The sequence below is a fragment of the Tiliqua scincoides genome, chromosome 13 (genome assembly GCF_035046505.1).
Source record: "Tiliqua scincoides isolate rTilSci1 chromosome 13, rTilSci1.hap2, whole genome shotgun sequence".
Taxonomy (NCBI): Eukaryota; Metazoa; Chordata; class Lepidosauria; order Squamata; family Scincidae; genus Tiliqua; species Tiliqua scincoides.
This window is the reverse complement of record NC_089833.1, coordinates 3125399-3146239: the sequence shown is the minus strand read 5'-3', so window position 1 is coordinate 3146239 and position 20841 is coordinate 3125399. Positions and strand designations below refer to the sequence as shown.

Genomic DNA, 20841 nt, shown 5'->3' with positions numbered 1-20841 from the left:
TTGGGGAATTTATTTATGAAATAATTATCATTTATTAACAGGGCCATTGACGAATGTGAACCCCCCATCAGCCCCCCATAATTGGTGTGCCTTGTCAATTATCAAAAGACTGATGGTGTGGTTTGACAATTTTAGTGCCTTCTCAGTGTGCCATGAGATGAAAAAGGTTGAAAATAGCTGATCTACACATATGCACACTTTTTTCCTTTATCATCATAAGTAGATGTGTTTGTTTCCAGTGAGTAAGACAGTACTACAGCTTAAGTCTTATTGAACACAATAGGCTTACATCTGAGTAAAACACTTGTTTTCAAACACCTCTAGTCATGTGAACAGAAAAACCAGTGACTTTTAGACCACAAAACCTAGGTAGGGCCTTCAGAAGGCAACTAGAGACCCTGAAATAACTTAATTCCTCTTTTGCACTTGTGCTTGAGTTTCAAGTTGACAATCCTCCTAACACAAAAATCTAATGTCCTTAATTAAGAAATAACTAAGCTGTCAACAGGCAGCCACACAGTGCCCTGTACTTTACACCAATATCCACATGCCTGTGGTGACAGGGCAAGTCTTTAGTCAGGGCTAGGATCTCCAATTCCAATTATGATCCACACCAGCTATTTACCACTCCAAAATAACCAATCAGCAATCCTGGATTACAGCAGCCCAGCTTGCAATCATGCAGCTCCAGAAGCATCCTACCAAGTCCCAATGACCACTGTTTTCCATATACCTATCAGCTAAAATTCTATGAGAGCAGATTACGCTTACAGAGTCAATTACACGTACAGGTTGAGTCTTGGTATTCATAAGGGTTCCATTCCCAGAATTCACATGGATGGCAAAAATCACATTAAAGCAAATGCATTTTAAAAAAAACAGTCCCTTTGCTAGGTGATTTTAAAACAACCTTGTTGACCTTGTGATGTAAGACAGAGTCATTAGGCAGGCCATCCATCCATCAGTCTTTCTCCAGGCACTTAGAAAGGCTTCACTTCAAGCCAGGGATCCCTCCCTTCACCCAGAATGCAGCGCTGGGAAAGAATACAAAGTGATTCTCTTTCTTTCACATGTTCAGGGGGAAGGGAGGGATCGCTGGTCTTGGAGTGAAGCTGTTCTAAGTGCCTGGAGAATGACTGATGAATTGTCAGCTGGCTGCCCTCTCTCACATTAACGAGGCTATTGTTAAACAATTTTTTTCCTTTAGTTTAAAGGGCCTGTCTCATCACATTGAGATAAATCCAACCCAGATAAAAAAATCTGTGGATAAATAGGTTATGCCTGTATATACAGATACACTGGGCCAGGTCTCCCTGGTGCACACAAAACCTTTAAGACGACCTTTAAGCCAACAAGTTGCGCCAAGTTCAACACCCTCTTCTCCCCCCCCACTTCATTTTTCAACTGTACAAGGCAGTTACATGCAACTTCAATGTTATGTACATACTACAGCCAAGGCAGATGATCTGATGCACAGCTGTAATACTGTGCAATTCTTGGCACAGACCACATGCACCTTTGCTGGTGCAGCAAGAAATTGATGCAGCTTTCACTCCTCTGTCTCTGTCCTCCAAACTGTACTTCAAAGTCACATTGATCTTGCTCCCACATTTCCTTACCCTACACTGATTTATCCATGAAAATGTTAACCAAATGCGTTTTGGATGTCCTTGCAAAAATGTGCACCACATTCAAAGTGATGCTCCAGAAACCAAACACAAGTCTAGCAGCAGAACTGGGAAAAAGGCTGTGACAAGCCAAAGAATGTTAAGTGGTGGAAAGAATACTGGATAACTTCTAACCAACCCGAGGCTCAGTGCAGGCAATTACGACAGCATCCTGACACGAGCCCGTTAAGCCTTGCTTGAAACCCTCCAACAAGAGGGCCCTCTACTACAGTAAGCAGGCTGTTCCAGGGTCAACAGGAATATATATCAAGGGCTGCAAAAGATCTTTATAGATAAGTTGCAACTACATACAAACAATATGCAGCCATGAGCGTCCTAAGCAAAGAGTTTTCCTGCAAAAAGAGTTTCAGACACTCTAATGCCCCTGAGGCCATCTGCGGGGAGCTCTGCGAGTGCCACCAGTGTCAACAAGAGGAAGGGCCTTCTCTTCTACATAGGCACCACAATAATGGTACTCCTTCCCTATTAAGAATGGAATCCTCCCTATTAGCCTTCCAGCAGGGAAATAAGACTTTTTTTTATTTAGGGCTGCTTTCATTCTCTGAATACTGTTGTTTTAATATGCTGCGTTATTGGTATGCTATTATTATGTTGTGTTAACTCTGATGCTTTATATTGACTGTACTTATTGTTGTATTTAATGGTTTTAAAATTTCTGTTTGGTTGTTAGCCAACTTGTATCCTTATTTTAAGGAGAAAGGTGGAAAGCAATCACTTTAAAATAAATAAATAATATTTCCAAAAATATACAAGGCAACCACTACACAGAAAGCAGATCTGAATCGAGCGTGACTGTGTGGCAGGAGTATATTGCTGACTGTGACATGGAAAGAGAAGAGATGCCCCAGATTAGCTGCACAAGACACACTCAGTCACGTCTTTTAATGTAGTTATATGCTCAAGCAAATGTAATAACACAAGACTGATTTACTAGCCAACTGCTCTATGTATGTGTCCTGCATTACTTGAAGCCACAATACCAAGATCGGACAAGCACACAGAACTCCACAATGGCATACAGGACAAACAGGGACAAACAGAAAGTCAAAAAAGCAGTCAGAGGGTGAAAAACATGGCATGAGCACTGATTGCACAAGGAGGAGGAAGGAGCCAGAGTTGTCATAGTTAACAACTGTGCTCCAGAGTTTACCATTTCTAGGCATTCTAAACTTTTGGATTTGGAAGGTGCACCATCTGTGGCTTCAAACAGAACCTTATTGCTAAATACTTCCAGATTGCTTTGGATGCAGCCCTAAGCTAGAAGATGTCAGAGCCCAGTAGTGAGGCCCAAAACCCAGTTAATGTTAGCAAGCATCAAATCCATTTATCCCAGATTAACAAATGTGGCCACCACCAAACCTGGTTCTGTCTTCACAACTGTACTACTTAGATTTCCCTCTCTAAGCAGAACATTCTTCTGTTCATTGATAGTGAGGCACCAGACCCTCCCAAATCAAATGGGGGCTAGATCCAGGGAGCAAGGCAAGGCACAATTGGTGTGGCAAGATGAAGTAGAAGGGGAGGCAGATGCAAAGCTGCGGAAGGGAACTGCCACAAGACTTCCATTTGGTGCTTGGATCAAAAAAACAAGCCTGATCTAGCAGCCCTTTCCACCTCCAGGTCCGATTTGTCACATGACCTGCTCCAAGTCACTGATGTTCCAGAATGGTCCTGTAGTCAAGACAATCATTTGGAGAATGACTTGTTTGGCCAGAGTTTAATGCCCATATATGATATTTCACCAGAATTCACTGTGGACCAACGTTCTGGAAGTAAAGCAGGTGAAACCACCCATTTCCCTGACACTTGGTTTCATACCACAGTGCACAGATCAATGAGGCTTAACACAGAGAGTATGGCAGTCTGCTAAACAAAGAACCTTTGGGCAAGTAGTGAGTGCCTCAATGTATGCCTGCTTACATTGAGGCACTCACCAACACAGAACTCTCTATAAGTTGCGGAAGACATTCCCAACCAACCTTTGCCCCCAGAGCACATTCAGAACCAATCATTGCACAAAAATTCCATTGTTCACGTCCTTTAATGGTCTTCTATACTGAGGCCTTATCTAAATCCTTTTATCAAGATCAAAGTTGTGACCATTATTTAGCCTCACAAAGAAATGCCAAAAAGATTAGGCTATGAGTTCAGTTGCTCTCTTCGTGGCAATAGCCTTTTCCCCCCATCAAATTATAGATGTTCTCACATTAGAATAATTCTCCTATAGAACAGACTCTCAAGTTCTAACACTTCACCAGCAATTATCTTTTACGAAATATGAACACTGTTAAAAGAGATGCTTGCAGGAAGTTATTATTTGTTCAATTTATACTCCACTTTTCAACCACTTGGCACCCAGTTCACCTGAACTTGCACAGAAGTGTACCCCCAAAAAAGTCAGTCATAGCTCAGTCTTATTTAAATCAATGGGTCTCAAGTAAGTTGCATCTCAGCAGCAATGAAAGCAATGTGATAACCTAGATGCAATCCACAATCACTATGAGAACACACTCACCAGCACTGTGAACATGACTACTACCTTTGCCTTCAAAGCACTTCAAAAGTTTTGCAGGACAGGTATCCTACCTGTGTACGGATGCAGGCAGTGAGGAATCTCTACCCCTACCTCTCACTGCTCAGAGGTAAGAAAGGGAACAGACTGCAGAGCTGCCCAGCTGTGCCTCAGAATCTTCTTTAAGGAGGGAGCACTGGCTTTGCCCAATTACTCCTTATTCGCTTCAGGCAACCTCCCTCTCCTGGTCTAGAACCCTTTTCTCAGAGGCCTTCCCTCTGTCCATTCGTCCCTTCTCATCCCCAACACAGAATGGCTCTTAAAGTCCTCACTGAAAACTGAAGAAAACTGTCCCACATTACCACACAGCTTCTTGAAACATCAACAGAAATGCCAACTAAAGTATTCTCATGCCACAACAGGTTCCCATTCAGAGGCAGTGAATACAGTGGTGGCACCCCAAACCTACAATCAATCCTGGACAAATATGCAAAGGTTAAAATTTGGCAAGACTAGAAGATTCCCAGATGCCCAGAAATTTCACAATAACCAGATGGTGGAATAGCAGGAGCATAAAGTCAGGGAGTCAAGTTGAGCCCAAATCTCAAAACTGGAGCAGAGATATTTTTGCAATACATAAGAACATAAGAACAGCCCCACTGGATCAGGCCATAGGCCCATCTAGTCCAGCTTCCTGTATCTCACAGCGGCCCACCAAATGCACACCAGGGAGCACACCTGAGAACAAGAAACCTCATCCTGGTGCCCTCCCTTGCATCTGGCATTCTGACATAGCCCATTTCTAAAATCAGGAGGTTGCGCATACACATCATGGCTTGTAACCCATAATGGATTTTTCCTCCAAAAACTTGTCCAATCCCCTTTTAAAGGCATCCAGGCCAGACGCCGTCACCACATCCTGAGGCAAGGAGTTCCACACACCAACTACACGCTGAGTAAAGAAATATTTTCTTTTGTCTGTTCTAACTCTCCCAACACTCAATTTTAGTGGATGTCCCCTGGTTCTGGTGCTATGTGAGAGTGTAAAGAGCATCTTTCTGTCCATCCTCTGCATAATTTTGTATGTCCCAATCTTGTCCCCCCTCGGGCATCTCTTTTCTAGGCTGAAGAGGCCCAAACACCATAGCCTTTCCTCATAAGGAAGGTGCCCCAGCCCAGTAATCATCTTAGTCGCTCTCTTTTGCACCTTTTCCATTTCCACTATGTCTTTTTTGAGATGTGGCGACCAGAACTGGACGCAATACTCCAGGTGTGGCCTTACCATCTATTTGTACAACGGCATTATAATATTAGCCGTTTTGTTCTCAATATCTTTTCTAATGATCTCAAGCATAGAATTGGACTTCTTTACTGCCGCCGCACATTGGGTTGACACCTTCATCGACTTGTCCACCACCACTCCAAGATCTCTCTCCTGTCATAGACAGCTCAGAACCCATCAGCCTATATCTAAAGTTTTGATTTTTTGCCCCAATGTGCATGACCTTACACTTACTGACATTGAAGCGCATCTGCCATTTTGCTGCCCATTCTGTCAGTCTGGAGAGATCCTTTTGGAGCTCCTCACAATCACTTCTGGTCTTCACCACTCAGAAAAGTTGGGTGTGGTCTGCAAACTTTGCAACCTCACTGCTCAACCCTGTCTCCAGGTCATTTATGAAGAGGTTGAAAAGCACCGGTCCCAGGACAGATCCTTGGGGCACACTGCTTTTCACTTCTGTCCATTACGAAAATTGCCCATTGACACCCACTCCCTGTTTCCTGGTCTTCAACCAGTTTTCAATCCATGAGAGGACCTGTCCTCTAATTCCCTGACTGTGGAGTTTTTTCAGTAGCCTTTGGTGAGGGACAGTGTCAAAACACCTTCTAAAAGTCCAGATATATAATGTCTACGGGTTCTCCCGCATCCACATGCCTGCTGACCTTTTCAAAGAATTCTATAAGGTTCGTGAGGCAAGACTTACCCTTACAGAAGCCATGCTGACTCTCCCTCAGCAAGGCCAGTGAACTAGAACATAACACAAAGCTAGGCTCCCCTGGTTGCCTTGAACCTGAGCAAAGCCCCTCAATACAAAAAGGGATAACCTGTCCAAAACCAGGTCAATAATAGAAATCTGTAACTGGGCACTTGGGAGATTCTTCTGAGGGGTGACAAGAGCAACCCTCTGCTTCGGTTGTGTGTGGAGAAGCAACATTTCCCAGTGACTCATCTGAAAAGAGGAGGAGGAAGAGCACAACAGATGGTTAGTCAGGGCCCAGGACTGATTGTCCTCCTAGCAGCGACCCAAGGACAGTCCTCCTGAGGCTTGCCCAGCCAGAGGCTGCTCTCCAGCCACAAGATCTCAGTGTGGAAGGTTCTGAAACTTAGGCAGGAAGCTGCTTGCATTTCTTTGGGGCTGTAGTTCTTTCTTGTTGTCATTCTCCTTTCATCCCAAGCAGGGAAAATTCTTTTCTACGAGGGTCGCCCAGAAAGTAATGCACCACATTTTTTTTCTCAGCCTACAGTAATGGTACGAATGCGAAACTTTAGATATACATTATTTGAATTTTCAGGAGTGTGCACACAAATTTTTGGTTTCTTCAGACAGCGTAGCTGCAGCAGTGTTTCGAAATGGCATCTGTAAGTGATGTACGTTACAAGCAGTGTGTCATCATTGAATTTCTCACTGCGGAGAAAGAAACTGTTGGGAACATTCACAAACGTTTGTGTACAGTTTATGGAGAATCTGCAGTCGACAGAAGTACGGTTAGTTGCTGGGCATAGAGGGTGAGGCCATTAGAAGGCGGTTCGGCAGAGCTCCAAGATTTGCAGCATTCGGGGCGGCCATCCACGGCTGTCACACCTGACAAGACGCAGCTTGCTGATGTGCTCATTCGCGAGGACCGGCGCATAACAACTAGGCAGTTGGCGCTGAAGCTGTCAATCAGCAAAGGAAGTGTGGATGCAATCATCCGTGCTCTTGATTACTCAAGTGTGTGCACGATGGGTTCCGCGCTGTCTTACGGTGGACCACAAATCTCTCAGAAAAAACATTTCTTCTGAGTTGCTGAAACGTTTTGAAGATGAGGGGGAAGCGTTCTTGTCCAGGATTGTGACAGGTGATGAAACCTGGGTTCACCATTTTGAGCCCGAAACAAAACGACAGTCGACGGAATGGCGTCATCCTCAATCTCCACAGAAGAAAAAATTCAAAGCAACTGCTTCCGCCGGTAAGGTCATGATCACTGTGTTTTGGGACTGTGAGGGCATCATACTCATTGATGTGATGCCAAGAGGCAGCACCATTAATTCTGAAGCTTATGTGAAGACATTAACCAAACTCAAGAAGCGCTTCCAGCGCAAGAGACAGCTTGGATCCAATCCAGTAATGTCCTGCCTTATCAAAACTGAGTACTTGATATAATACTGCACAGACTCTTCTTGCTGTCTTGCCCTGCAGCTTCTAAGGCAAGCCCAAGTTGCTACCTCACAGGGTTGTTGTGAAGACGCAAGAGAAGGGAATGAGGAAGGCATTGAGTTCCAGGAGAGGAGAGGATCGGCAACGGATCCGCTGTCTCATACTTTTTTTCACTGAGGTCATGACCTCTTTATTGGTGAATCCAGGTAGGTAGGCCAGACATTAGCAGTTTAAACATTCACTTTCTTACACTGGCTGAGGCCTCCTTGGGTTGCTGAAGCCAAAGCCTTCCCCTCTGGCCATAAGCCAAGAAGACTTTCCCCCAGAATAAAACCACTGCATATCATTATTATATAATCACTTTTCAAACAGATGTTCAAAAAGTCATTTACATGTCTCTGTGGGTGCCATGTGCTGGTAATGGCCCATGGAGGGGAGGATAAGAGCATAAAAAAGCAACAATATTAATTTTGCTTATTTTCTTAGTTTTAAGGCAGTTACAGATTCAAGGTTATTCTGCATGAGAAATGCCTACATGGGTTCAGAACAGGCTTGAAATGTCTGAACCAGTTCCTAAAACCATCAAAGTCTGAACCAGAGTTTAAAAATATTGATGAACTTCAACTAGAAACAAATCCACATTTTTAATAAGTCTCTGTATAAAAATTATTATTAAGAATATATAATGTATAATAAATATAATGTTGGCTCCCAAGTTTTCCAGCCCTGATTTAGGTATTAGACGTAAAATTGCTGGGATCAAGCCACCCACATTTTTCCAGATGCCTTTTTTATGTGTTTTTTTTTTTAAATATTGAAAATATACAATATTTATCAAACTGCATTTACTTTTAATAATGTTAACATTTATTACACAGAACTTCACAGTTAGTACATTTAAAATATTAGTCTGTCATTTACATCAGAGCAGAAGACTGGGCTATAACAAGTACAGTCCAGACAAAGTCTGCCGGTTCCTGGGCAAAACAGTTTCTCCAAAAAGGGGAAAGTAAAGTTCATTTGCTTGGTAAACTGAACACACTGAGGAGCTCAGATAGTCAGAGGGCATAAGAGTATTAGTATTGGCAACCTTCAGTCTCGAAAGACTATGGTATCGTGCTCTGAAAGGTGGTTCTGGCACAGCGTCTAGTGTGGCTGAAAAGGCCAATCCGGGAGTGACAATCCCTTCCACACCGGGAGCAAGTGCAGTCTGTCCCTGGTCTGTCTCCCTGGCTATGGGCCTTCCTTCTTTGCCTCTTAGCCTCAGACTGTTGGCCAAGTGTCTCTTCAAACTGGGAAAGGCCATGCTGCACAGCCTGCCTCCAAGCGGGCCGCTCAGAGGCCAGGGTTTCCCACTTGTTGAGGTCCATCCCTAAGGCCTTCAGATCCCTCTTGCATAAGAGTACCAGATCACAAATGGGCAGGTGAGGATCCTAGCTAGCACTTCTGAAATTTCAGATGTCTTCCCAAGGTTCTTTCTTTTACATAGAAAAGCAGCCTTCAAGCTCAATGGCCATTTCAGATCATCCAAACCTCATGTGCAGGGGTGAGAGTTCGAGGTTCACTACAGCTTAAGCACTAGGAGCGAGAGTGTACATGACAGTCAGAAGTCTGCCACAGCTTGTCTGTGATAATCTAAACCAGGGGTATCAAACATAAGGCACACAGGACAAATGGGGCCCCTGGAAGCAATTTATCTGGCCCCCATTATAACTGGGCTCTCCCAGTTTGATCACTGGGCTCTCTCATATCTTGAAAACAAGATTTCTATATTTTCTCTTCTGCCATTTGCAGCTAATAAGTTTCTAGGTGAGAACAAAGGGCTTATTTCTGTCCATCATCTGCTTAATGTCACTTTCTGCTTAATGATGTCACTTCCAGCCCGGAGTAGTCACCATGAATGCAAACTTCGGCCTTCTGTATGAAACAGGTTTGACACCCCGATCTAAACCATGGTTTAGGCCAGGGGTGTCCAAAGTTTTTGGCAGGAGGGCCACATTGTCTCTCTCTGAAAAAAGAATTAATTTACATTTCAAATTTGAATAAATTTACATAAGTTTACATAAATGAATATATTAAAGATGAACTTATATGAATGAATGAAGGTCTTGCAATAGCTCAAGGCCTATAAAAGGCCTTGCACAAAGCAAGGATGGCCTTTCCTTTGCTGCCACTACTGCATCACGGATGTGAAACAGCAAGCAGTGGAAGAAACCCTCATCCCACGCTCACACAAAACGTCTCATGCCGAGAGCAGTTGTGTCGGGCCAGTGTGGGCTTCAACAAATCTCCTGAAGGCCAGAGGCTCATTTGAGACTAGGGGCTCCCTGAGGGCCGCATTGAGAGGCCTCGAGGGCCGCATGTGGCCCCAAGGCCGGGGTTTGGGCACCCCTGGTTTAGGTCACCAATTTTCAACCTTTTTCATCTCACAACACACTGACAAGGTGCTAAACTATTTAGGGCACAACATCAGTTTTTTGACAATTGACAAGGCACATTATGCTGCACTGAAGCACACTGGTTGGAAATCGATGATTTAGGGCCAGTAATAGTCTGAACCAGGTCAGTGCGTTTCACAGATGGTCACGATTCAATTTTCAAAGATATGTAATCTTCTCTTAGGACAAGCACAAACATGTTAGCTGTAGATTTTAAATTCAGATTCCCTGTCAAATTATGGAAGGTTGTTTTCAAAGAAATCCTTACTGCTTAAATTCTAATTTTTTTGCACCCCAGTAACACAATTCTTTGACTCCTAGTCACCAACTATCGCAACAGGCTGAAAATGGAATGCTTTCCCTGCTAACAGTGAAAGGATGGGTCTTGAAGTTCGCCTTGTCACAGAGACAAATCCTTCAGCACAGCGCAAGTCAAACAGTATGCAGGACTTTCAGGTCTGGACTGGAGGTAGTGACAACTTCTAATGACAGGCATGAACACTGTTTGAAGTTATCAGCTTCATTTTATTTGTTACTACAATTTATATCCCATCTTTTTATGAGAAAATCTTACTCAAAGTATCTTAAAGACAGATAAAACAAAACCAGCACAAACATAAAAACTTAAACATACAGGGCTGTTAACCTAAGAATGTCACGAATTTCACGTCCCACCAAAATTAACTTTTTAAGGATAAACCTACTATCTTCAAGACACTACAATCATAAGGTGTAAACATTTATTAGAGAGCATGTAAAGCTTTGTAAATGGCCAGTTGTCTATGGTGAGTAAAAGTGCCATCCAGAACACTTCTGCAAACTAGAAATCATTTCTTCTCTCTTTCTCCCCCTCCCCCCTCTTCTTCCCAGCCCTTTAGGTAACTTATACACTGAAGCCCAAATCCTAACCCACTTTCCAGCACTGGTATAGTGGTGCCAATGGGACATGGGCTGCATCCTGCAGTTGGGGGGCACTCACAGAGGTCTCCTCAAAGTAAGGGAGTGTTTGTTCCCTTACCTCGGAGCTGCATTGCCCTTATGTCTGTGCATAAGTGGGTTAGGATTGCACCCTTTATTGAATGAGCACACACACCGTATCATGTTAGCGCTACATAAAAATCAATTTAGCTAAGAACTGGTTCGTTGAAGAAAATGTGAGTTTATCTATAAACATTATGACAGAAGGGGAAAACACAATAATTTCCTGGTTGCTTCTATCCTAACCCAGCCATTGAACACACACACACACACACACACACACACACACACACAAAACAACAAAGGCTTCAGAACAGTGCTGCCTATGTCCTAGTTTTCATAATCATTGTCCCTATTAGCAAACAACTACCTGAGAGCTAGAACAAGTTGCAGCTCCACACCAGTTCCCTCCTACCTCCACTACCACTTCCAAACACCCTGTCATGTCATGTTATCTAACAAGTACTGGCTGAACTGGTTCCACTGCTGCACTGCAGATGCCCAGCATAACTTTATAGGGTAAAACTCACGACCTGTTATTTCTCAGGCAAAGCCAGCTTCCTTTGAGAATTATCCTGAAGAAAAAAAGGTGGCGTGTGTCTGACCAATATGCATGACAGTTCACAGTGACGGAAGTAACTCAGTCACTATGTTAACCCACCCAAACAGTACCTTTGGCAACAGTACACAGGAAAAACACCCCCACAATATTTCCAGTGGCAGGGGGAGAGAGAGAGACTGGAAAGATGACTTCCTGCAATGCTCCTTCATTTCTGAAACTGAGGGTTGAGGAGTTTCTCACACTTCAGGAAAATGTAGAAGTACGCACCCATCACAATGCAAGTGGCACTATTCTATGTTCTTTTGCAGTAAGTATACAAAGGATGCTGGATGGGGTGGGAGAGCAAGTTCCAGAATCACCCATACCAGCACTGAGGTTTCTGCTGCTGCTGTGGGGGAGGGGGGTACCAGGAGGGAATAAGAGAACAGCAACACTTTGGCTGGGTCTCCCAACTACCACTAGAAAGGAGCCAAATCTACAGCAGCCGGGGCACCCCCAATGACCTCAAGTGAAAAGGTATTCTAAGAGAAGAATTGTGAATCTGCTAAGAAGAGCAGTCAAGCACTCAGGGAGGTTTGGGTCACTCTCTCCTCCCACACATGACGTAATATGATGTCTAATATGATGTAGATGCACTGATCCTCTCATTCCCAGTAGCTCCACTTGAAGAAAGCAAGGAAGAATCAGAGGAGCTTCGGCAGAGATGAATCACTATGGCCTCTGATGGCAACTCCAGAAGTAGCTATCTTAAGTCTTTACAGTGGGATTCAAGGTACAATTCCAACGATCAATTGCATTTTCATTTGGGATGCTTTAAGTATAGACAACTGTCAAGCGCTCCAATAATATATATTTAAATATATATTTACACATTTATATTTACTAATTATTAGTAATTTTTTAATCCTGGTTCCTACGCCAAATGAAACATTTCTTAAACTCTGACATTTAAAGTGCAACTCTTCAGCTACAGAACAGTTTAGTTTGAGCCCTGTTTCATTTACCTGAGTTTACTGATCACTCCATCCTACTAATGACTGAAGCAACGTCAAGCTACCACTCATGCCACTTTTCATGATCCTGGTGAGGTGGAGCTAACACCTGAAGGCCCAAATCCTAACCAACTTTCCAGCACTGGCATAGCTGTGTCAATGGGATGTGTACTGCATCCTGCAGTTGGGTGGCACCCACAGCGGCTTCCTCAAAGTTGTTCCCTTACGCTGGAGCTGCATTGGCCTTATGTTGGTGCTGAAAATTGAGTTAGGGTTGCACCCGAAAGCTCACAACACTCCAAATTCTTAAGTGCCATACAGATCCAGAAGTAAGTTCAGGCACTGAAGACAGAGCACAACCTTCGTTGTGAAAGGGAAAAAATGTCTCACACATGAAATGGGTCTCTTACCCTCCCGTCTCAACAATTCTAGTCAACCCTCTCAAACCTTCAGTACAGAGAATTCTGAAAGTAACAACTTTTTATTTATAGAAAGTTTTTATTGCAAACCAGCTCAACTCAATAAAACACATACATGCTGCTTTGGAAAGGGGCAGGGGAAAAACAGGTGACAGGGGAGTGCATAGCAGCAGCGCCCCCCAGGCATGCTGCCTGGGGCATTTGATCCCCACATGCACCAGATGTGCACTTCTCCTAAATGGTTCTCAGAGGTATAAAAATAATCATGGATGGTTGCAGGCAACAAGAAGGTTTTGAGCCTTTTCAGGTGCAACAGGCTGCCTGTGGATTCCATCACACGCCTATCTACTGTCCTACAGCATCTCTTCTGCCTTGAGTGGCTACTTAGCAATGGCAAAATCTGTCCAACTTTTCATACTGCCTTGTTTACAATTTTAAATATGTTGCCTTTATAAGAGCAACACTGCCTCTTAACATGATGGAGAATTGAAAAATCTGAAGTTTTGTTAGCAGCTCATGTCAAAACTCAGCTCTTAAACATTTGGCATGTTTATTATGATCATGTTTTGGAGATGGTGCTCTATTTCGCTTATTGCAAAAGCAAATTGATTGTTATTTTTTTAACCCGGATTTTACTGAGCAACAGCAAGGTGTTAAGAAGAATAGAAGCAATCAAGGAATTGACTTATAAATGAAACATTTAGAGGAGCACAAGATGAACCAATTAGCTACTGATTGAGGGAGACACTGGAGTCTACAAACACAAGATACATGAACACCTGAATGAAAAACCTGCTTACTTCATGATGGAGGGGTATTTGCTTGAGATCAAGAAAAATATTAGTGGTATTGGGGGTGGCAGGACTTAGAATTATCATCACAGCTTTCAAGTCTTTCAAGAGAAATCATGACAGAGTTTTCATGGTAAATAAAGGCTTAAAATACCAAGATGTTCTATTCCATCATGTGTTTCTCCTTTATCCAGTGCACCTAAAAAATTCCCTGATGTTTTTCCTAATTTCCTTATTATCACCAGTCTGCAACTAAAACAGACCCCAAGCTGTATATAGCAGATAGGACAGCTATTTTCAAAGTAGGTATTGTTTAAAAAGCACTGTATTTTGCACCAAAATAAATATGCTTCCATGATATCACTATAAAAACGTATTAAAAGTGCTAGAAGATGGTGTGCAGCATCAGTCTGACCCGCCACGATATTATAAACCGATTACTTTTCATAATCCTGGTAGCAGCAATTCTCAAAGCGGTCTTTAACTGTCCTCAAGTGCAGCCAAAGAACACACATGGCAACTGTGGGTATGCCTCACAAAAGGCCTCTCTTCCAACACTTTTCTCTATGCAAGTCAGTGGTGCAAATGGATTGATGCAATGGCACAAGGGGCAATCAGGGAAAGTCGAGCGACAGAGAACCCAAAACGGGGCAGGCCACCATTGCCCTCCATCTTGAGTCCTCACTTCCACAAGGTCCAGCATAGGGACCATGTGCTTGCACTATTACCATTGCGCATGCACCTATTACTTCCTTCCCTCTTTTTACAATTTCTCTGCCTCTGTGGCCACACCACACCACCATATAAATCCTCAGTAGTCACATTTAAGAAACAATGCAGTGTAGCTCCTGAATGCACCCTTGTCCCATAAGAGCAGGGGTGCCCAAACCCAGGCCCTGGGGCCACTTGCGACCCTCAGGGAGCCCCCAGTCTCCAATAAGCCTCTGGCCCTCCGGAGATTTGTTGGCCCGATGCACTGTACTGGCCAGATGCAACTGCCCTAAGCATGAGGGCGACTGTTTGACCTCTCAAGTGAGCTGTGGGATGAAGGCTTCCTCCACTGCTTGCTGTTTCACATCTGTGATGCAGAAACAGAAGCAAAAGAAAGGCCAGTCTTGCTTTGTGCACGGCCTTTTATAGGCCTTGAGCTATTTCATGACCTTCATTCATTCATATAAGTTCATCTTTAATACATTCATTTATGTAAACCTATGTAAATTTATTCAAATTTTAAATGTAAATTAATTTTTTTCCCCCTGGCCCCCTGACACAGTGTCAGAGAGATGATGTGATCCTCCTGCCAAAAACATTGGACACCCCTGCATAAGAGGATACTCTCGGAATGATCTCTTTCCAATTTCAGCACCTTCCCTTTTGCAATCTGATTCACATCAACAAGGTTCAATTCTCCTGCCATTTACCAACAGCACTGGGCTAGATTCTGAGCTTCCTCAGAAATTTAACAGGGATTACTCATGCAGAAGACTTGCAGAATAGGAACTGCAGGACAGACCTAGTTTCACATACATGGTCAAGAGATCAAACTTGGCCCTAACTACCCAAGCAACAGAGGGCAGTAGTGCAAAAGTCGCTTCAGTTGGACATGGCGCAGCACTGAAAACAACCAAGAAACTGAAACACAGCAGGTAACTTAATACTATTAAGTGGTGCTCCACCATTGGTTTATGCAACATTTTGTTAAGAAAGGCAGCAGAGAGACTTGGCAGAGGTTTATGGAATTAAGAACATGGAAAGAGTCAACAGAGACATAAATGATTCTCAAGTTCTAGAAGTCATTGTTACCAGATTCCAAAGAGAAAAATTGAAGTATTTCTGCAGAATGCATCATTAACTTAAGAGAATTCACAGCCACCAAATGAGGTTCACTAGCTTAGGCAGCTTTTAAAACGGATTAGGCAAATTCATGGCAATTAGTCATTATAGCTCTCATTCTCTATAGGCACAGATTTTTTTTTATACTGTGCAGAAGCAGGAAACCTGTGAATGCTGGGCAATAGGGACAAAACAATAAGGGGTGGCCATATTCATCATGCCCTGTCTCCAAGCACCCAGAAGTACCTGGTTGGCCACTGCAAGAGACAAAATGTGCTATTTAAGAAAGACTTGCAGTTTCTTTTACTGCAAACAACACTGCTACTGCGACAAGCTACTGTGCAACAAAGGTTCAGTATAATTAGCAATTAAAATTAGATTAAAATGCAACTTGCAGCACAATCCTCTGCATGTTTTCTCAGAAGTTAGACCCACTGTGCTAGACGGGGCTTACTCTCAGATAGATGTGTACAGGAATGCAACCCCAAGCTAACTAATTTGAGAACAAAAGCATGTACATACAAGAAAGGGGAAGAAAGAGACCAGAGCAAACTTCTGATATTTTACTGGACAATGTCAGGACTCAGAGGAGTGATCTGACCTGCATATATGAGACATAGTAAAACTGACAGTGGCATTCTCTGAGCACAGGGCCTAGCTTTGCAAGACCATCTGAACTTTTTAGCTATCAGCAGGTTAGCTGGTCCCTCATGTTAAGACTGCGCACCGTACAGAGTCCCACAAAAAGGAGGAGAGGAAAAGAGAGCCAATTAGAGATCCACTAATCCTTTGGTTAATGCAGGGAACTAGGTTACATGCTTAGGTTCCCTGCCTTGATACTAGCAAGAGCTACCTGTCAACAGCACATTTCATTCATGCCACCCGACTTGCCACAAAGTAACGCATGCTTACTTCTCGCCAGGCTGTAGAATTTCAGGAATGCCACAGACAACTAGCATGTCAGGAAAAGGCTTGGCTGCCTTTCCTCTTCACACTAACTCTCTATACAGAGGGATGTTCATTCATAGGGAGAACCCACTCCCCACTGTGAAGTGGTATGGGCCACACGTAGGTTTGTCAACTCAGAACTAGGACTTAGGATGAAGAAAGGTTTAATAAAAAAGAATAATCCACAGAATTAATTAAACATCATGCACCGAGTTTCGCTGCTGTGAAAGCCTTACATTTAAGAAGCACCCTAACTCTCTCGCACAGCAAACATGATGAGTGCCTTAAAATGTCAGTATTTTACAGCTTAGATTTGCTGTAAACCTAACACCCACTAACCAACTAACTAACCCGAGCTCCTCGTTGCGCATATTTTCGCTATTCCTAAGACTGGCAACTCCTTTATCACCTATTACTTCTGTGCACACTTTTGTTCCACTTGATTTTCTGACCACCACCCCCCAAAGTCTATAACCCCATTGTTGACCAACATATACAGGGAGAACAGAAGCTGATTCCAAGACTCAGTTGATTCTAAGAGGGAAGCAACACCTTTTCCACAGGAGAAAATTAAACTGATGATATCTCCTGGAGCACATTCAGATATGCTGTATGGGGTTATTCCAACCCAATACAGGGTTAGGAGATCTGGAGCTGGTTCCTTGGGAGGGCCTCACTCCTCCCTGAAAGCCAGGATGACTGAGCAGGGTCGGTGGCCCGCTGCCTGCTTAAGAGCATTACACACTGCCAGGATTCAGCTGCATGGCCAGCGCTGCTCCTTCCCCGCCCCAAAGGCCGATGCATTCTCTCTAAATAACCCTGAGTATGAGCAGAGCAGTGCCCCAATTAAAAATGGCGAGCATCTCACGTGGCCGGCTGTATGCAGGATACAATGGAGAGGAGCTGTGAAGCTCAAGGGGGGAGCTCAGCTGCCAGCACGGGGGGGGGGGGGGAGAAAGCCAGATCGGAAAGGCTGCAGTAGCATTCCTGGGTGCTCAATGGGCCCATGGTAAAGGGAGCCCTGGGGATTGAGCCCACCTACTTCAAGGAGCTGCACTTTACATACCCTCCCCATTGACAAGCACAGAGAAGGCAAAAACAGGAACGCCCCCCTCACCCAAGGAGCCGCTCCTGGATCTTTGCAAGGGGGGGGGGTCTTGCCACCTCCAGCTCTGACAGACCAGCTGCCTTCCCTGCCAGCAGCCCCGTGTGGGAGCCCTCCCTGGAGGCACAAATTCAACCAACTCCAAAGAGAAAAGGTGCAGGAACAGTGCTACTCCTGCCCTCCGAGTACCTCTTTTTCAGAGGGAAACACCACTCTCTAGGTCACAAAGGCTGCAGGACCCTCCCCTGCCCCTCCAGTGCCCAGCCCCATCACTCTTGTGTGGCAGGCAGCCCAGCAAGCAAGCAGCATTCCCCACCTCCAACTTTCTCATGTGCACACAGGACAGAGAGTGGGGGCACAACTCTGGTTGCTCCACACTCACTGCAAAGTCCCTGCGATGCCCACCCCCATCTCCAGCACAAGGTCTTCCCAGGAGAGGGACATCAACTTCCCCCAAGTTGTGGCTCCAGAACAAAAAACTACCAGGGAGGGGGATAAGGAGGGGATGCACAGAGGTTGAGACAGACCTTCCCTGTCTCAACCAGAACCTCCAAGCAGAGGCGGTGGATGCAGATCTGCGGGTGCAGGACCAACATCAAGGCTTCCCAGGTGGAGAGGGTTTTGTAGAGAGAATGAAGTCAAGTTGGGGAAAAGAGGGGGTCTGTGGGGCAGGTAGCACTCAGTTTGCGCTGCCAGCAGGACTGGAAACATTCTGGATGAGCAGGGTGGGGAAGAGAAAGATACTTTATAATTAAGGAGACTACAGAGAAGACCAGGTGGGGACAGATTTTGTCAAGGCTGAGAGTGAAAGGGTGCAAGAGCTGGAGAAGGAGTTGAGGGTTTAAGAGCTCCTTAGCTCCCAGCTAAGCAGAAAGATATCAAATCTCAGAAGGTGAAATGCAAGAGTCAAGTGATGGTAAGATAGGGACATGGGGCAGAAAAGAGAGGGATGGCAAAAATGGGGCCATTAGGTATATGAATGGTGGAACAGCCAGCCTGTGAGAGTGGTAAGAGGAAGGAGAACACACGGATGGGGTAACTAAACTTCCAACTTGCCCACGAGAACATGGTGGGGGTGTGTGTAAAACTGGGAGAGCAAAGCCTGAAGGAACATAAGAACAGCCCTGCTGATTCAGGCCATAGGCTCATCCAGTTAAGCAACATACTGTGCTTTATAAGGAGAAAAGCCTGCAAAGGGGGGGGGGGGGGGGAGCTGGGAAATGAGGGGAAGTGAGGCAGAGAGCAGGTGGAGGAGCACAGCTGGAGAGAGGAAGAAATGGGAGGTGGAAGACTCAGAAGTTGGAGTTTAGTGGGAGAACTCAAGAGACAGCAATGCTCAAACCAGAAAACAACATACAGGTATGCAGCTGCGGATGCTGAAGATGTAAGAACATAAGAACAGCCCCATTGGATCAGGCCAAAGGCCCATCTAGTCCAGCTTCCTGTATCTCACAGCGGCCCACCAAATGCCCCAGGGAGCACACCAGATAACAAGAGACCTCTCATCCTGGTGCCCTCCCTTGCAACAGGCATTCTGACATAGCCCATTTCTAAAATCAGGAGGTTGCACATACACATCATGGCTTGTAACCCATAACTGATTTTTCCTCCAGAAACTTGTCCAATCCCACTTTAAAGGCATCCAGGCCAGATGCCATCACCACATCCTGCGGCAAGGAGTTCCACACACCAACCACAAGCTGAGTAAAGAAATATTTTCTTTATCCTAACCCTCCCAACACTCAATTTTAGTGGATGTCCCCTGGTTCTGGTGTTGTGTGAGAGGGTAAAGAGCATCTCTCTGTCCATCCCCTGCATAATTTTGTATGTCTCAATCATGTCCCCCCTCAGGCATCTCTTTTCTAGGCTGAAGAGGCCCAAACCTCAGGGGCCCCAGCCCAGTAATCATCCTAGTTGCTCTCTTTTGCTCCTTTGGAACTGGACAAATGGAGTGATTAGGAAGAGCCCTGGGGATTGCACAAAAGTAAATAAAAACAAACTAGAAGGGGGAACCAAACTGCCAGGGGCTCCCACCTTGAGGGATAGCAATGCAGGAATAGTGAGGACTGAGAGCACAATCCTATGCTTTACTCAGAAGAAAATCCCACTGTATTCAAGAGGGTTTTCTCTCAAGAAAGTGTGCCTAGGATGCAGCCTCAGCCCACAACCATCTATCTAACCACAGCAGGGCAGGCCAGCCTGTTGTTTTTCTGCTGAGATGATGATGATTCTGCTTAAAACGGGGAGGGTGGGGGGCAGAGATGGACCTTGTAGGTTTTACATGTGCAAGGGGGGGATTGGAGAAACAAGGTGCTTAGGCTGCAATCCCACCCACACTTACTGGAGAGTAAGCCCCACTGACTATGATGGGGCTTACTTCTGAGTAGCCATGCACAGCATTGGGTTCCGAGTTATTCGGAGTGAGCCCCACAGGGTGGGGGGCAGAGAGGGACCGTGGAGGTCTCACGTATGCAACTGGGAGGGATTAGAGACAGGCCTACAAACGCGAGGCGCCCTTTCCCTCGGAGGAAGCCCCGCGGGAGCCAAGGGGGCTCGCCTCCGAGTAGCCCTGCGAGGAGCGGCGGGGAGGGGGCTGCGCACTGCTAGGCCCAGAGGAGAGCGGGGGGGCAGGAGGGGCGGGGTGGGCCGCAGAGCCCCACCGGCAGGGCTCGGGCGGGTCGCGGCGCGGCGCCCACCTTCCATCTCCATGTCCTCGGGCTCGCTGAGCTGCTGCTCCCCGGGCTTCTGCGGCGGCGGCTGCGGCTGCTGGTGGTGGTTCATGTCGGGGGCGCCCGGCGCGGCGGGCGGCGGGGGGGCGGCGGCCTGGTGCTGGGGCGCGGGCTGGGGCTGGAGCCGGGGCGCGACGGCGGGCTGCGGCCGGGGCAGGGCGCGGGAGGCCGCCGCGGGAGGCAGCGAGACGCGCACGTACTTGCTGGCGATGCGCCCAATGGCGGCGGGGGGGCGCGGAGGGGGCGGGCGGCCCGCCCGGCCTGGGCTCGGCGGCCCGGTCTGGCTGGCTCTGCTGCCGCGGCCTGGGCGGGCCCGGGCGGGGCGCGCGGCCTGCCGCTCCTCCGCCTCCTTCCTCGCCGAGGCCGCCGCCGCCGCGCTGCAAAATGGCGGCCGCTTGTCACATCCGCGTGGACGGCGCCGCTCCCT

General features: G+C 45.8%; 1 protein-coding gene across 1 annotated transcript in view; it reads right to left on the bottom strand.

Moving 5' to 3' along the window:
• Nucleotides 1-20625, bottom strand: part of USP7 (ubiquitin specific peptidase 7) — an 86768-nt gene extending 66143 nt beyond the window's left edge. Inside the window, exon 1 of the mRNA XM_066640517.1 lies at nucleotides 20382-20625. Within this exon, the coding sequence (XP_066496614.1) occupies nucleotides 20382-20466 (85 nt within the window). The 5' untranslated portion in view covers nucleotides 20467-20625. The remainder of the gene's footprint in view (nucleotides 1-20381) is intronic.
• Nucleotides 20626-20841: the final 216 nt, after the last annotated feature.